The sequence below is a fragment of the Cibotium barometz genome, chromosome 20 (genome assembly GCF_041138505.1).
Source record: "Cibotium barometz isolate CiBa-2024 chromosome 20, ASM4113850v1, whole genome shotgun sequence".
In the NCBI taxonomy this organism is placed as follows: domain Eukaryota; kingdom Viridiplantae; phylum Streptophyta; class Polypodiopsida; order Cyatheales; family Cibotiaceae; genus Cibotium; species Cibotium barometz.
In genome coordinates, this window is record NC_141065.1 from 39,220,874 (window position 1) to 39,240,001 (window position 19,128).

Sequence of the window (19,128 nt, forward strand, 5' to 3'; positions counted from 1 at the left end):
AAAAAATGAGAAAATTGGGGGAGGTGGGAGCAATTGGGAAAATTTTGAGTCCTCTATATGATCCAAACTATCATTAATACTCTCTCTCTAAGTATTACTTGGGCTTAGAAATCTTCTCTATACTCCAAACTATCAAATTTACACAACTAGAATCTTACCAAAGTGACTCCAACCAACAACACTGACTTTTGCCTTCACAAACCAACAACATAACATTGACATCATGGAACTTCTACAAAATCTCAAGTAGAATTTGTCCCTAATGTGTATCTGAAAAGCCCCTTTTTTTTCCTCAGCATGTGATGCTTTACTTACACAGCACACTCAGAGTTCCATTTGCACACCTTACCAGCTCAGGCATTCATACATTTGGATACTAATGGCACCAACCAAGCTTCAAATTGATCGTTGAGGCAATTTTCTATATTGGTCACAGCTTACCAATGAGTTCATAGAATTAAAGGGCTAAGATGAGGGTTTTTTTCTTCTCAACGGAATGGCTCTGGCTCCTAAGATTGCAGTAAAAGCATAGAGCTAACCTTGCTGCTTTGCCAATTAAATATCAAAACTTCATAGCAAACAAAGATTTACTTGTGATTGAAAGTTATGCATGCACGCCCAGTATTGTGTCTGCATGTTCGCATGATGATGATGAATTGTCACTTACACAGGTCTAAAAAGCATCAGTTCTCTTCGGTGATCTCTGCTAGTGACAGATATCTTCAGGGTGGTAAGCTTCATCTTCCCCTGTTTGATTATATATAAGCCCCAAATACAAAGCAATATACTAGCAAGATGGTAATCACTTCTCACGTAACACAATAAAATTTCCTGCATTCGTCTTGTGAATTCTCGATATGTTCTTCAGCACAGCTGCAAAAGCTGCTTTGTCCTGGATACATACACAAGACAAGTCAAAAATTACAAACATATAAGGCAAGAGAGGGAGGCAGGGAGGCAGGGAGGGAGGGAGGGAGAAAGGGACTGTTGACAAACCTCAGCTGTCATCAGCCGGCTTTTGAATTTATTCACCAAATCATGGCTTTTGATTGGCCCCGCTTGCTTAAGCACAGCTTTTACATCTTCCTCGGTGACAGCTCCATTAGCTTGTGAACTGGGTCTTCCTTGAGGCGGAGCTCCACCAGCCTTCACAGGTGGTGTTGATGATGATGATGATGATACCGGTGATACTGCAGGCTCCTTCTTTGTTGCCTATAGACAGCTTTGGGTCTTTAGTAAATTCCCAAAAATCAGCCCAAGGTGCAAAAACCATGTGACACATCAACACCTAACAGATCAGAGCTCATGACCAAGCCAGATGCCTGCATTTTTAGAGATTAGAAACACTTGGCCTGAGAAAAAGAACCTCCTGTGATGCTTCTGTCTTGACTTTTTTGGAACTTGCCGCAGGACTTGGTTTCGAATCATCAGCGCCAGCCTTTCGCTTCCCTTTAGGAGCTGCAGTAGCTACCGGAGTTGTGCGTCCGACTGCTGCATTTGCCGGCTTTGGCGGTGTGGACTCCACAGGCTCTTCCTTTGGAGCCTCTCTACGCTTTGGAGCAAGAACTGGAGAAGAAAGGTCTTCATTGTCCAAATCAATCTGAGAAACAAAGTCAAAGACTGAGCTTTTTCCCCTGGAAATGTACAAAGCAGTACAAAATATGAGGCTTTGCATGGATGCATGCATGCGTGTGGGAACTTGAGCTCCTTACATCTTCATCTGAAGATTCATCATCTGACTCATCTAAACCAGCAGATTTACCAAGTAACTTCTTTAACTCCAACCCTGATTCACTTAAACCACCCTTTTCCTGCTGCCCATCCTCTTGTTCTCCTTCCTCGTCTTCCTCTTCCTGTGACACAGACCACCACACATACTTATCTAGCTAGCTTAAGAACACAGTTGGGAACAGAAACCTTCCTCCCCTGCCAAAATAGCAGATTATCCCCTCACAGAACAACTGTTCCAGATAAAAGGGGCCTAAGATGATCGAATTGCATCTGCTTTGAGAGAAGTGTGGCACCATAAGGCGAAGTCTTCCAACTAAAAATCTGGTCGCCTACCTGTTTTATTTCGGGTGGAGCAGGAAGCTCTGGAGCCTGATCTTCTCTCTCCTCTGGGTCATTACCAACTGTTTCATCATCATCAGTAAAAGTCTCCTCATGTTCCCAGTCATCACCTGCAATTAAAGGAGCACCCATATCAAGTCAACAAGAACTCTTTTACCCTACTATTGCCTTCCCACAGCTGTAGAATATTGTCTAAAATGTATTACCTTTTTCAGGCTCCTCCTCCTCAAATTCGCGATCGTCCCCTCTAGCTGGTTCTTCTCCATCCTCATCACCTCCCTTTTTATTCATGCCAAGTCTATTCTTTCGGTCTTCATCATCGTCTACATCCTCCTCCCCTTTATCAGAGAACGCAGGGTCGTCCTCATCATCAGCCCTCCGTCGAAAACCACCACGGCTCCCACCACCACCACCTCCAGTTATCTTTTCCACTTCACCAAAAGCTGCTGCACCCGTATTGGCAGCTTTCATCAGCCAGCGCTGATATCCATCTGCTGTCCTACGCCGGTTCTTCATCTGCTCCTCTGCTTCTTCCAGAGTTAGTTGCTTGTAATTAGCAACTTTATGAAAATTATACCTGGCAACAATTGTGTCCGCATCTCTCTCTCTCACTCTCTCTCTCTCTCTCTCTCTCTCACAGCAGGCAGGCAAGTGCAAATGTATGACTTCCCCATCAGATTGTCAAAGATTGATTTGGCTGAAATTAGAAAGGAGCAACAAAGATGAAGAGGGTGTCACACCTTATGGTAGGCACTTCCTAGAGATGGGGGGGGATGCATGAACTGGTTATATACAACGGGATGGCAAGATGGCCACGGTCAGACAGCCTTATATCCATCCTTCCCAAATGTAGGGGGGACTAGCACGGTGGACTACCTCATGGGGTCATCTGCTCTCATATATATACCTAGATGAATCCAAGAACATGCCCAAATTCACCTTTTAGGAACGTGCATGTTATATACTCATGGTAGTCAACCCACAAGACTATATAACTATCAACTCCATTATGCATGGTATGGACTAGATACTACGGCATCCCCACTAACGTCATCAGTGCCCAATAGTGGGTGTAGAACTCTATATAATCTCACACACGCACTCTACACACACACACACACACACACACATACGACCATATATTCACACAAAGCCCTTCGTACTGAGTTTCTATCAAACCTCTAGAGATGCAGGGCAGACTCAGCCATAACGAAGCCTAGCACTGAGGGAAGTAGCAAATAGAAAGAATTAGTACAGCAAATAAGTAGTTGATAGGGCAAATGCACCGCTAAAGATAGAAAGAATTAGCACAATATCAACTAGCCGCAACTCGGACGAAAACTTCACAATGTGAAATCTGCATGTTCGCTAATACAGCTGAACTATATACCTAGATGAATCCAGGAACATGCCCAAATTCACCTTTTAGGAACGTGCATGTTATATACTCATGGTAGTCAACCCACAAGACTATATAACTATCAACTCCATTTTACATAGTATGGACTAGATACTACGACATCCCCACTAATGTCATCAGTGCCCAATAGTGGGTGTAGAACTCTATATCAAGATATGCTCTCACACACGCACTCCACACATACACATAAGAGCATATATTCACACAACCCTTCGTACTGAGTTTCTGTCAAACCTCTAGAGATGCAGGGCAAACTCAGCCATAATGAAGCCTACTACTAAGGGAAGTAGCAAATAGAAAGAATTAGTACAACAAATAAGTAGTTGATAGGACAAATGCACCGCTAAAGATAAAGAATTAGCATAATATCACGATGTGAAATCTCCATCTCCGCTAATACGGCTGAACTATATACCTAGATGAATCCAGGAACATGCCCAAATTCACCTTTTAGGAACGTGCATGTTATATACTCATGGTAGACAACCCAAAAGACTATATAACTATCAACTCCATTATGCATAGTATGGACTAGATACTACAACATCCCCACTAACGTCATCAGTGCCCAATAGTGGGTGTAGAACTCTATATCAACATATGCTCTCACACACGCACTCCACACACACATAAGAGCATATATTCACACAAAGCCCTTCGTACTGAGTTTCTGTCAAACCTCTAGAGATGCTAGGCAAACTCAACCATAATGAAGCCTAGCACTAAGGGAAGTAGCAAATAGAAAGAATTAGTACAGCAAATAAGTAGTTGATAGGGCAAATGCACCGCTAAAGCTAGAATGAATTAGCACAATATCAACTGGCCGCAACTCGGACGAAAACTTCACAATGTGAAATCTCCATGTCCGCTAATACGGCTGAACTATATACCTAGATGAATCCAGGAACATGCCCAAATTCACCTTTTAGGAACGTGCATGTTATATACTCATGGTAGTCAACCCACAAGACTATATAACTATCAACTCCACTATGCATAGTATGGACTAGATACTATGACATCCCCACTAACGTCATCACTGCCCAATAGTGGGTGTAGAACTCTATATAAAGATATGCTCTCACACATGCACTCCACACACACACACACACACATAAGAGCATATATTCACACAAAGGCCTTCCTATTGAGTTTCTGTCAAACCTCTAGAGATGCAAGGCAGACTCAGCCATAATGAAGCCTAGCACTAAGGGAAGTAGCAAATAGAAAGAATAAGTACAGCAAATAAATAGTTGATAGGACAAATGCACCGCTGAAGATAGAAAGAATTAGCACAATAACTCGGACGAAAACTTCACAATGTGAAATCTCCATGTCCACTAATACGGCTGAACTATATACGTAGATGAATCCAAGAACATGCCCAAATTCACCTTTTAGGAACGTGCATGTTATATACTCATGGTAGTCAACCCACAAGACTATATAACTATCAACTCCATTATGCATAGTATGGACTAGATACTATGATATCCCCACTAACGTCATCAGTGTCCAATAGTGGGTGTAGAACTCTATATCAAGATATGCTCTCACACACGCACTCCACACACACACACACACACACACATAAGAGCATATATTCACACAAAGGCCTTCGTACTGAGTTTCTGTCAAACCTCCCATACCACAAATCTTGTCATCTGCTCTCATACCACATGGCACAAATCCTGAATTTCGCCACCCATTTTGGCTGACCATAATTTATAGTCTTTTGCCCCATTTTGACTCACATCCTTACACCTCCCGACCACTTATCACATCGAATCCCCACTCTAGATCTATCAATACCTCTCTAACATCACAGTCCAACTCTTCTCTATCATCCATGACTCTGCCCATGCCAGCTTCCCCCACACCACACACTCTACTGCCAGCCTACGATCCCTCAATCCCACCTCATTGGACGCTTGCAGGAGCTCTAATTACCACATGATGCGATTTGGGCTCTGATGTCACTATATGAGGCAGTTACGGGCCAAGTGTATGCACATGGCGGTCTCTCAGGAGAGAGATGTAGCACTATTGGGATTAAGCAAGGCTGGCCGCTCTCACAACACTATTTGGGCTATATATTGATGAGATTGCATCCTTTGTGGACAGCTTTGGAGCTAGAGGATCACCTTTGGCCCAAACACTCGTGCCCATTTTGCTACATGTAGATGACATTGTCCTCATCTCAGATTTAGAAGAGGGACTGCAAAAACACCTAGATGCTCTGGACAGATTATACAAGGAGAGAGACTTTACGGTCAATTTGGGAAAAACGAAAAGTGACGGTATTGAACACTAACGCCCGAAAACCTCACGGCTATCCTTCCTATTTAGAAGAGCGCAAGTGGATATTGTGTCAAGATACGCATACCTTGGAGTCAAATTTACAAGCCCAATGTTCAGTACGAGTACTACTACCATTGGCAGACTGGCACCAAGGCATGCCTCTCGCCTGTTTGAAGAGAGAGTGCTTCCAAGCACATTTTCAAGAACCCTACTAAGTGTTGGCTCTTTGACACCTTAGTTCGGCCATAAGCTATGTATGGAGCAATCATTTGGGGACCAAGATTGGGGGAGGATGTGTATTGAGAAGCTTCAAGTGTTGATGCTGTCACGCATGATCAGGAGTAAACTATCGGTGCCCCATGACATACTGCATGCGGAGTTTGATCATAAATAAAAATAGAGTATTGAGTCATGCAAATTCTAAGTTTGTTATCTCTCTCTTTATCACTCTCTCTCTCTCTACTCATTCATGGCAATCTTCCGTCCCCCATAGCTTCCATAGTCGCTGAGCTTCAGCACCTACACTATGGACGCGTAGAACAGCCCTAAATCAGCTCGACCTACCCCAAGAAGGATTCAACCAACTCAACACAGGCTGTCCAGCAGCATGGGCTGATCATGGACAGTACAAAGAGGCCGTACAGCAACAGTTCAGCCACCTACTAATGACGTTCCTTCTGGGAAAGGAAATACACCCATGTGAACGTGCTACAATCATCTACAAGCAGCATGGAGTACAAGGATCCTCCCAAAGATGGGGTCTGCATGGGCCCACATAAAAAAAGCATGAACTAGCTCCACCTAGTAGCCTGCATCACCGAGCTGAGTACCTGTAAGAGACATGGTCACCACGAAACGCGTTTCGTTGCTGCTAAAACGTGAAACGCATTTTGCTATTGAAACGTTTCAATCATGGACATTTCGTCCATCGTTTCAGGGCAGCTGAAAAGTTGAGAAGGAAGAAATAAAAACGTTCAATATTGAACATTATTGCAATTCGTGCTTGCGGCTCCTCCAATTATGAGGCATATTATTTTTTGTTTATGTAACATGTATACAGGATGACTCAGAATGAGGAAATCACTCAGAATTTTCCATAGATGCAATCAACAATGCATCGTAGCTTTAAACTTTGTTTGGTTATTCACTATTGCATTATGGTACTATTGTTTTCTTGATTGTAAGTATTAAAGTAAATCTGTGAATAAGTTTGAAGGTCCAAAGTTGAAATTTCAGATTTGGGCCCCCAAATTGGAGGGGAAAGTTGCACTTTCGCTCTCCAATCGAAGGCCCAAATCTGAAATTTCACCATTTGGCAGTCCCAAATTTGAAACTTCATATTTAGGCCCCCAAATTGGAGGGGGAAAATGCACTTTCCCTCTCCAGTTGAAGGCTCAAATCTGAAATTTCACATTTAGGCCCCTAAATTGGAGGGAAAAATTGTGCTGCTTCTCTCCAATTGAAGGCCTAAGTGTGAAATTTCATATTTGAGCCCCAGCTTTCAGATTTTATGTATATAATCGTTTCCGTCTATCATTTCACTATCCACGTACCAACGTTGAAACGTTTCATTCCAAAATAAATTGTTTCAACGACGTTTTGTTTCAACAGTGAAACATTTCGCGGCCTTGGTAAGAGAAGAGAGTCTTGAGAGTCTCTCAATCCCATTCTCCACTCCGCCTTCCCAAACACTCTCGAAAAGGAGTCATGTGCCTGGAAGCACCATTGTCTAGAATCCACTCCCAACAATCCCCAACGGTGAGACCAACCGCCTCCCTACTCAAAGAAGATGAAACTCCGTGTCCATAATCTCCAAGTGCACAAAAGCTAGAGTCTTCGCAGTTGCAGCTGAGGAATCAACACCTTTCTCAGTGCTCCACTGAGAACATTTCCTCCAATAATGACCCTTCTGGCCACAATGGTTACAGGTCCGCTCGGCCTTCTGAGTCGGGCTTCTTCTCGCAGAAGACTTCAACTATGAAGACTTCCCTTTGCCCTTGTTGTTGTTGTGGTTGCGGCCTTTCAACCGCTGGCCAGTCAAAGCCTCAGAACCGTCACCCTATGGAGGGTTCAGAAACCGCTCTTCCAAGTCCAATACCATAGGCACAAGCTTCTCCCATGTAATGGTGCTAAGCCTCCCATTGGTGATCAAAGAAGAATAGAAAGCTGAGTACTAAGGGGATAGATGAGACAGCAAGGATGGCCATGTCCTCTGATGATATCTCCTTACAAGCCTGAAGAGCCTCCTGCTGAAGAGCCTGGAGTTTGTTGATGTGCTCTCGTATCGTCAAAGCCTTTATAGGATTCATCACTCGCATTTGCACTTCCAAGGAAATTCTCTTCATGGGAGATACCCGATTGTACAAAGAAGCCAAGTGCTGCCAAATCCCTCGAGCCAGCGTCATGTGTTTGATGTTGTTGATCACTGGGGTGTGTAATTAAGAAAAATGAAAGAATGCACACGGACACCGACAGGATCCCACAACTGTGCATGGGCCTCCCGCTCTTTCTTAGTGGATGGTGAAAGTTCCTCCTCTAACTCTGGCCTTGGAACTCCAACCACGATGAAATCAGCCAAATCATAAGACTCCAAGACAAACTCCATCATTACCTTCCAGATGCCATAGTTGTTTCCGTCCAACTATCGGTCCACTGAGAACGTTGGGAGGGTGGGGATCTTCACATGTTTCTCTACCATCTCGAGGGTTCATGTGGTCTTGTGAAGGAAGGGTGGGTGGGGAAAAAAATTGAAGAAGAGGTTGCACCTGAATGCAAGGTGGCTGTCCAGCAATGATGCCGCCTTCTACCTTCTTCTCCATGTCCCGTACAGGCCAAAAATACTCCAATCAGCACCAAATGCAGCAGTCCTGAATGCTCTCACTGTCTCCAAAGCTTCAAGCCACCTGGGGCTCTGATACCATCTCAGAATGAGCAACGGAAATGAGACAAGAACAAAACAGAAAAGAAAACGCAGAAGTGCTGGAGAGAGATGCGTTGTATAAACTCTACTATATACACGATATCCGGTACATCTGAGTGTGGGGAGGGGGGGAGGTGGGGGCGGGGGGGGGGGGGGGGGGAGAGCGTGGTATATATACCACCTGGGACTGCTAGTCGGCCAGTGTAAAACAGGCCGACAGCCCTGTCCGGATATCTATGGGCGAGGCCCCAAGTGAGGGGTTCTGCCCTGCGCAAGAAGTGCTACTTCCACTGCTAGCACCCCAGAATTCGTTACGCGGAGGGGGCAGGGATCTTTCATACATCACCTACTAGAACCTTCTCATTCACAAAGTGATAATGCACCTCAATGTGCTTCGTTCTAGCATGGTATATTGGGTTATTGGCCAACTGTATGCTACTCGTGTTGTCACAATAAATGGAAATTTCCCTATGCATGAGCTCACCCATAAAGAAAAGCACACGACTGGCATAACCAGCAAATGATGAGTCAACGAGCAAAAACACCAAGTCGGCCACCTCCTGGCAACAAAACTCCTACAACCGACCTAGGAAAAAAATAGAGCCCCCCCACGACTAGCAAAATTGGAAAAAATATGGACGATGAGGAAAAATGGAGAAACTCATACACGGGCAGGCACACCCACAACAATGCCCCCCACTCCCTACATTGTAATATAAACAGACAGGAGATGACAACTAACACCTATAAGACCAAGTACAAATCGGATGGGACTCTGGATAAGCACAAGGCCAGGCTTGTGGCCAAAGGCATTCTCAGAAAGCTGGTGTGGATTTTCATGATACCTTTGCACCAACTGCTTGGATGGGGGCCATACAAACAGTTCTTGCTTTTGTTGCACACTCTCATTGGCCCATCTTTCAAATGGATATCAAGTCGGCATTCCTCAATGGGGAGCTAGAGGAGGAAGTTTATGTAGAACAGCCCCCAAGACTTCAAGTCTTGGCTCCAAAGGTATGGTCTACAGGCTGAAAAAGGCCTTGTATGGTTTGAAACAAGCCCCCATGGCTTGGTACAAGAAAACTGATGCTTTCTTTCAACATAAGGGTTTCAAGCAGTCGGCGACTAATCCAAATCTCTACATCTTTCCCGAGAAAGGGTTGTATACTCTTATCATTCTTTATGTGGACGACTTGATCATCACAAGAAGCCATACAACACACATTGCTCAGACAAAGACAGCCCCCAGTAAGGAATTTGAGATGACAGATCTCGAGTTGCTTCACTTCTTTGTTGGATTGGAGATTTTTCAACGCTCGGATGACATATTCATTTCTCAGCAAACATGGTATGTTACAAAGTTGCTAGAGGCTTTCAGGATAACAAATTGTAAGTCCATCACTTGCCCCATGGATCCTGGCATCAAACTCTCCTGGTATAGACAATAGGAAATTGGTTGGTTCCTTGATTTGGTTGATCAACACACGACCTGATCGTGCATTTGTGGTGGGAACTCTCAGTGCTTTCATGCAGGCACCTTTGGATGTTCATTTAGCAGGTAGCACTCCGTGTGTTGCGGTCACAGTTACAAGAAACAGGTGAATGGAGAATTAGGGTTAGAGTATTCAAGTGTGGGAGACATACACACAGAGAGAACAACAAGGGAGAGAGAGAGAGTTGTGGGGATAAGTCAACTCATGAGAATAGCATGAGTGTGTGACTCCCCTATCACACATGTATATTGCACTAGTACACATAGTGCACTTAGTACATTAAAAGTACTAAGTGTACTATGTACTATAACTTATGGGCTTGTACACACTATAAGGGTGGGCATTATGCCTTTACCCCAACAACCTCCCACTTAAAGGCAAAGTGCCCTTAAATGAAGGAAAAGAAAAATCAGCATGTACATGATAATATACAAGGCCATATCAAGGCTGAAACTGGCCTCATCCAATGCCCATCAAGTGTCTGCAATGAGCAAATCGCTCCGGAGGCAAACTCTTTGTCAATAGATCAGCCGGGTTGTCATCCGTATGAATCTTAACAAGCTGAATTTGCTTGTTCTCTATCACCTCTCTGATGAAGTGATACTTCACATCCACATGCTTCGTCTTTGCATGAAAGACAGGGTTCTTTGCCAACTGGATGGCACTCTGACTGTCACAATGCAACAATGGAATATCCCCTGTATAACCCAAATCAACCACTAACCGAGATAGCCATAATGCCTCCTTGCAAGCCTCTGTGGCTGCAATATACTCGGCCTCTGTAGTAGATAAGGCTGTGCACTTCTGCATCCTGGATATCCATGACACAGCACCTCCTGTGAATGTAAACACATAACCGGTAGTAGACTTCCGGTTATCTGGAAGACCGGCATAATCCGAATCCGTATAACCATGCACTAATGCATCCTGTTTGCCAAAACATATGCACATATCATGTGTGCCCTTCAGGTATTTCATGACACCTTTCACTGCTTCCCAATGCTTCTTGCCAGGGTTGGCCATGTATCTAGAAACCACTCCCACTGCAAATGCAATGTCCGGCCTAGTAGCAACCATGACATACATGAGACTGCCACAAGCTGAAGCATACGGAACCTTGGCCATATCAGCCCTGCCACTATCTGACTGTGGGCTGTCCATAGCACTGAGTTTCACATATGGAGGCAAAGGAGTACTAGTCTTCTTCCCCCCGTCCATATTGAACCTCTGCAAGACTTTGCCAATGTATTCCTTCTGAGACAAATACAACACATGCTGATTTCTGTCCCGAAGTATCCGCATACCCAAAATGTGATTTGCATCACCCAAATCCTTTTATCAAAGGTTTCATGCAGCCTCTGCTTCAAGGTATCCATCTCTTAACGAGATTTCCCGGCAATCAACATATCATCAACATACAAGATGAGGATCAATAGACTGCCATCCAAAGCTTTCTTGGTGTATATGCAGTGATCTATGTCACTTCTCCTGAATTTCTGAGATTTCATGAATGTATCAAATTTATGATACCATTCCCTTGGTGCCTGTTTGAGCCCATAAAGACTCTTTTTCAGCTTGCATACAAGCTTCTCCTTTCCACTCACTGCATAACCCTCTGGCTGCTGCATATATATCTCCTCATGGAGATCACCGTGAAGAAAAGCAATCTTCACATCCATCTGAATCAAGTCCAGATCATCATGCGCAACCAAAGCTAACACAGCTCTAAGTGTGGTCATTTTGACCACTGGAGAGAAGATCTCCTCAAAGTCCACACCATATTCCTGCTTGAAGCCCTTAGCCACTAACCTGGCTTTGTATCTTGGCTTTGCATCTGGTGCAACTTTGAGCCTGTAAACCCACTTGCATGGCAAAACCTTCTTGCCTGCAGGCAAATGCACCAACTTCCAAGTTCCATTTTTATGAAGAGAATCCATCTCTGACTTCATGGCACGCTCCCAAAGAGCCTTGTCTGCCCTCTGTAAAGCCTCCTTATAACATGAGGGCTCCCCACAGTCAGTAAGCATCAAGTAGTCAACCCCTGGAACAAACATGTCAGGGGCTCTGGAGGGTCTAGTGGACCGCCGTACCCAATGACCATCATTTGCAGGTTGCTGTCCAGCCTGCATATCACCCATTGGTGGCTCCTGTTCCATGCCATAAGGCTGAAAAATCATGCCCGGTATCTCCTCTAACTGTGGTATATCCATAGGGATATCTTCTGCCATCTCTGGCTGTCCATTTGGACCATTTTCAGCACCATTTAAGGGCTGGTTTTCCTGCTGTAATGGCTGATTTACAGCCCTTTGTTGTTGTCCATGATGTCCATCATCATCAAAGATGACTCTGCCAGGCTCCTGTTGCCTTGCAGGCTCCTTATACATGCATGTTTCATCAAAAATGACATCATTGCTGCGTATAATCTTTCTATTCACGGGATCCCAAAGTCTATACCCCATTTCACCTCTGTCACCATATCCTAGGAATATGCATTTGTGAGACTTAGGATCAAGTTTGGTGCGCATTTCCTTGCGTATGTGCACGTACGCAACGCAACCAAACACTCTCAAGTGCTTGTATGACGGAGGCTTCCCTGTCCATACTTCCTCTGGCACTTTCCCACCAAGCCTCGTGTTAGGTGACCTGTTTATAAGGTGAACGGCTGTCATAACAGCTTCAGCCCAAAAACCATGAGGTAACGCAGCATGTGACAACATAGAACGGACCTTCTCCTGTATGGTCATGTTCATCCTCTCTGCTGTCCCGTTTTGTGGAGGATCATAAGGAGTAGAGAGCTCCCTCTTGATGCCTTTAGCATCACAAAAGTCCTGAAACTGTTTGGACATATACTCTCCACCATTGTCGGAACGCAAAGCCTTCAGTGTTTTGCCAGTTTGATTCTCAACTAGAGCAACAAACTTCTGAAACACTGAGAATGTATCACTCTTCAAACGAAGAAGATAAACCCACACCTTGCGTGTGGCATCATCTATAAAAGACACAAAATATTTTGCCCCTCCCAAAGAAAGCTGAGGCATCTCACATACATCTGTATGCACAAGCTCTAACTGAGCATCTTTCTGTCCAAGAGCTTTCTTGTGGGGGCACTGTAGTTGCCTACCATATATACAATGCTCACAAAACTGAAAACTTGAAAACTTTAGAGAAGGCAAGAAACCCAAACGAGACAATTGCTCCATTCCTTTGACACTCACGTGTCCCGACCGGCTATGCCACAGAGATTTCCGGCAGCTCGGTTGCATTTACATTAGCATGGTGACAAACACCTGCATGCATGAAATAAAGAGTGTCCACCTTAGAGCCTCTGGCAACAACCAGTGAGCCCTTACTAATCTTCCACTTTCCACAACCAAATGTGGTAACATAATCAGCATCATCAAGCTATCCAGTAGAAAGCAGGTTCTTCTTGATCTCAGGCACATGCCTGACATCATGGAGCATAAGCTGTGAGCCATCTGAAAACACAAGCCTCACATCACCTCTGCCAAGAATCTTGCATGCATGGTTATCACCCAAATAAACCACTCCTTCATTGCCAGCAGTATACCTGACAAACAAGTCTCTGCAACCTGTGACATGAAAGGAGGCACCTGAATCAATGATCCATGAGTGCATACCATGACCACCTGTAAGAAGTGAATGGGCATCAAGTCAAGACGTAAATAGGACCTCGTCCTCACTGCCACCTGCATGTGACACATTGATTTCTTCAATCTTGACTCCACTTTTGCCCTTTGGCTTTACATCTTTGGCTTCATCTTTCTCTTTGTCTTTGCCTTTTCCCTTTTCCTTTTGATCATTTTTCCATTTGTAGCATTGCTTTTTAATGTGTCCCTTCTTGCCACAATAATGGCATTCCAAATCCTTTTTGGAGCGAGACTTGCTCCTTCCCCTTTCTTGGCTTTTCCCCCTTTGCTGGGATCTCCCACGTGCATTCATTGCATTGGACTTTCCAACAGAGTTGTTTTTCCTGTTCATCTCTTCTTGAAGAAGAGCACCCTCAACATCTGCATATGACAGCATAGCATGCGAATTGCTAGTGGCTGTCCTGAATGTGTCCCAACTCTCTAGCAAAGTGCATAAGAGAAAAGTGGCTTTGAACTCATCGTCCATTGCCAACTTTTGATTTATAACTTGGCTGACAATACCATTAAACTCATTTAGATGGGCTGTCATAGACGACCCTTCCTTCATCTGAAGACCTATGAGTTTCTTCAACCAATACACTTTGCTTGAGGCACTTTGTTGGGCATACAAGTCTTGCAATCTCTGCCACATTCCCCAAGCTGTCTTCTCTTCACGAATGCTGAAAAGTAATGAGTCTGACACAGACAACATAATAGTAGATCTTGCCAGCTCATCCATATCTTCCCACTCTTCAGCAGTAAGAGAAGCGGGCATTACACCCCTTTCTTTGATAGGCTTGTGCTGCTTTTTCTGAAGCAACACATTGTAGCACTGGGTTTGCCAAATATCATAATTATGCGAGCCTTCAAGCTTCTTGATGTGAAGCAATGAAGAGCTCTCACCTGTGGTTGCCATAGCAAAATGCAACCTGTCAAGGCCTGACTCCCTGCAAAATGTGCAAACACTGCACCAAAAGCACACAAAGTGCTTACAGTTGTTCTCCCAAGCTTTATCTCCCACTACGGAAGCAAGAATGCAACTTTTCTCCCACTTTATGTGATGAAAACACCAAAATCTGGTTGCTGCAGATTTAGGACAGCACCTTAAATGTGCTCTGTTGCCCTTCCAAAGTACTGTACAGCAATACTAAATGCTCACCAATGATGTACCAAACCTGTACCGACAAGTACAGCAGCTGAAATTGAACCTTTTCCTCACTCAAATTAGTGTACAGCCATGCCAAAACTTGCACAAAGCTGTGCCAAATCTGTACCAGCAGGTACAGTAGCAATAAATGCTCTCCTAGCTGTCCAAATGAGTGAAAATCAGACTTTTACAGTCCCGAACACTGCATACAACAGTCCCGAACAGAAATTGGGCAAAAGCCCCTTGATTGCAAGCTGATTTTTGAGGATTCAAGGCATAAATGTCTTGCCTGCTGCTTTGCCAAGCTCAACAAGCATACGAACTTGAAAAGCCCCTTGATTTAAGATCAATTTTTGATCATACATGGTACATTGACGCACATGAAGGCATCCAAAGTCTTCACAGTGCTTCCCCCTGGCCACGTATACATCCAATGCATGAAAGCCCCTTGATTTACAGGCACATTGAGTGCTTGTAAGGCATCAACACATTATCCACAGCATCAACTGCGAGTGCCTGCATGCAAATCAACCCAATCGGCACAAAAGCCCCTTGATTTGCACTGCAATTTGCTGCAATTTTGCCCAAATGTGCGATTTCTCACATCATACAGCATGTATGAGTGCTTAATTGCACAATTACATCAAAAGCCCCAAATTTTGACATCCAATTTCCTGCAAATTGATCCTGATTGTGACCAATGTCACCCAATTTGCCAATTTTGCTCAAAAATTGAGCAATTGGGCACCTGTACCTGCTCAATTGATTACTGTACTTGCTCAATTGCAAATCCCAAAAAAAAATTGAAGCAGAATACCTTGTAATTTCTGAATTTTGTTGCAGGAAAGGGGGGTGTGCTGAATTTGGTGCTGCTCTGCAGAAATCTGATGCTGTTGGAGAAGGGGGGTGATGAAGCTGCTGCTGTGCTGGCGACTCAATGTTGCCGCCTCCTGACTTCGCCTGATAGCGCTACAGGCTTCATCTTTCTCTCCGCCGCCTTCGCCTGCTGTGCGCTGGAACTCCACGCTTCGCTACGATGGACTTGCTCGGGACAATCGTGAAGAGCCTGTTGTATTGACGCCCAGCGTTCACTTTCCGCCCAACACGTTGTGAGCTGACTCCGCCTGTAAGCCAGTCGACGACTAACGCCCAGCGCTTCTACACACCCGCCCAACGCGTTGTGAGCCGACTCCGCCTGTAAGCCAGTCTCGACGTCTAATGCCTAGCGCTTCTACACACCGTGCGCTGCTACGTTCACCGCTTGTGACCAAGCGTCTGCTGTAGGCGCCTGCTGGGCAGCGTAGCTGCTGCCTGCTGGGCAGCGTGGGCTACCTGCTCAGCTGCCTTTTGGTCGCTTCTGGATTGGCTGGAGACTCTGAAGACAACAAAGGACCAGGGAAGAATCTGCTTGCACTGAATGGAGCTCTGATACCAGTTGTGTGAGAGAATAAGAATTAGAGTATTCAAGTGTGGGAGACATACACACAGAGAGAACAACAAGGGAGAGAGAGAGAGTTGTGGGGATAAGTCAACTCATGAGAATAGCATGAGTGTGTGACTCCCCTATCACACATGTATATTGCACTAGTACACATAGTGCACTTAGTACATTAAAAGTACTAAGTGTACTATGTACTATAACTTATGGGCTTGTACACACTATAAGGGTGGGCATTATGCCTTTACCCCAACAACAGGAAAATGGAAACGAAAACGAAAATTTTGAGAATGGGGTGAACAGAAATGCCACGTCATCCTAGGCTATCCTAAGGGGGATATGGGAAAAGTCACTAAGTCAAGAGGCCACATGTATAATACTATAATGTAAAACATGAGCCAAAGAAGTAAAATCTACAGTCTATAGTGTACATACTACACTCTACATTTATGATTTGAAACTTCAAAATTTAAAACTTTAAAGTTGCATGAGAAATCAAAGCATTTAGCCATAATCACAAAATAAGCTAAGTCCACCACTCAATTATCAATGAGTCAAGCCTCAAGACCAAGTCATTACAAAGAAGTGTAAAATCAAATGCCCAAAGGAAGCTACTCTCTAGAGTCTAGACTCTAGACTCTAGACTCTAGAGTCCCGAGTCCTGACTCCTCAAGACTTTTCTATGCTATAGACATAGCATCATCCTCCTGAAGCTCATCCTCATGCTCCTCCTCTCTTCCATGCCATCTTCATGTGTTTGACCATCGCCCTCTACCACCTCAACTACAGCACCAATGATGGAGCCCATGTCTACCTCTGATGATATATGAAAGCCAATGTATTTATCATGCGTGTACTCATGCTTCATCTTTGTTAGCAAATGCAAGTTTGCATTAACAAAGACAAGCTCATCTGCTTTCTTGCTCCCAAGGCGATTCCTCTTCTTTGAGTGTCTATGACCAAAGGTACTCCATAAACGCTCCAAAGATGATGAATAGCACACCTGTCCCAAAACACAAATGGCCATGTGCTGAAGCTCTGGTGTTTTTGTACCATAGTCTTCCCACCAAGTGACAACACCAACATGAAACCTACAACATGACAATTTGAAAAACCACAATTACACTAATAAAGGTTCATATGACATAGATTTAAATAAAGGTTTAAAATTCAGCTTTCACCCTATCATGTTGTGCGTCACTCCATCCAAACATTCTCTCTTTGCTGCGGTAGTTTGCAAGCTGATCCTTCACCTTGCGTCTTTCCTCTGGAGTATCAACCAACCTTTGCAAAGTGACATTCCGACCACGTACCACCTCACCATTTGCCTGTTTTGCTGTCTCCCCTTGTGTTGAAACTCTGGATCAAGCACATAGACAGCTGTATGTAGTGGAGAATCATTTTGGTTCCATCTACTCACTGCAAGATTCTCCAACTCTTGTCTTCTATCTGCATCGGTCTCTATCAAACGGATGTTCTCAATCATCGGATCCATGGCCTCATAAATCTTTCCAATGTAAGACACACCTCCATCCACATGCTTCAAAACCTTAACAATCAACCAACATAACTTAAGAAGATGCTCTACAGAAGGCCAAAACTCATCCTGTGTAATAGTAGCATAGCAAAGCTCCCCAAGTGCTTGCCTATGAGTAGGATACGACTCCCAATCAGGGTATGCCATCATCTGCTTTAGGGCTGGTCTCACATGAAAGAGATGGTGAAGCATCATAAAACTATATGCAAAGCGGGTGTCGGAGTACTTCAATAACTTTCTTTGCTTACCTGCGATATAATGCAAGAGAGTATTGGTGGCGGGTTATGAAAGAAACAATCTCTTTGCCTGTGTCAATGGTAGCCTTAATGCAACTTTCCAATGTCTTTAAGCAAGTTATTGAGACAACGTGCCATGCATGGGCTCCATGTAATGTGGAGGTACCTCTACTCCAATAAGGCCCCTACTGCCTTGTTGATACTCTCACCATCTCAAACAAATTGAACCACATTTTGTGGACTGTGACATGTGGGGATAGATCGTAGTAATCACAACCTTAGGCTAACTAGAACTTCACTTGATGATGCTTAAGAGATAAGACAAAGTTGTCAATGCAATGCAATGCAACTATATTAAATGAATGGGTTACAATGAAGATCTATGAATAGATCTATGTTGTCCTAGATGAAGATCTAACTCGGGGAGAGTGAGATATGCTGAATGCTGATGATGGATGATTTTTCCTTGCTCCACTATTACTGAGGTCCACCCTTCGATGCCGGCTTTCCTCTATGTAGAAGGTAGGAGCTGCTGAGTATGCTGATGATGAATTGCTGAATGAAGATGTTGATATGATGTCTTCCCTTTGCTCCTTAGGAAGGAAACGCTAAGAAGAGAACATAAGATGCTGACTGTATGCTGAACTCCACTAACGATGAAGAGATGATGGAGATGAGATGGACTGAATGATGCGCTTCTATTTATATGATATGCTTTGCTGCTGGTCGGGTACAGTACAGCAGACGGCCAAGTGTAGGAGACTCCACGACTACATAAAATGCCCAAAAACCTGCTGTCGGCTACTAAATACAGCTGTCGGCTGTCATAAATGTACACGACCTAATGTTTACTTGCCTTAAATGCTCTTGTTGTCTTAAGTGCTGATGTGGGTGCTGTAAAAGCCCCAAGCACATGCTC

General features: G+C 44.2%; 1 protein-coding gene across 1 annotated transcript in view; it reads right to left on the minus strand.

The window, feature by feature from the left end:
• Positions 1 to 531: 531 nt before the first annotated feature.
• The window catches only part of RAP74 (transcription initiation factor IIF subunit alpha RAP74), a 50,210-nt gene continuing 31,613 nt past the window's right edge, over positions 532 to 19,128 (minus strand). Inside the window, exons 4-9 of the mRNA XM_086814825.1 lie at positions 2,277 to 2,647; positions 2,065 to 2,180; positions 1,713 to 1,853; positions 1,367 to 1,600; positions 997 to 1,212; positions 532 to 892 (exon numbers count right to left, since the gene is read on the minus strand). Of these exons, the coding sequence (XP_086670951.1) occupies positions 803 to 892; positions 997 to 1,212; positions 1,367 to 1,600; positions 1,713 to 1,853; positions 2,065 to 2,180; positions 2,277 to 2,647 (1,168 nt within the window). The 3' untranslated portion in view covers positions 532 to 802. The remainder of the gene's footprint in view (positions 893 to 996; positions 1,213 to 1,366; positions 1,601 to 1,712; positions 1,854 to 2,064; positions 2,181 to 2,276; positions 2,648 to 19,128) is intronic.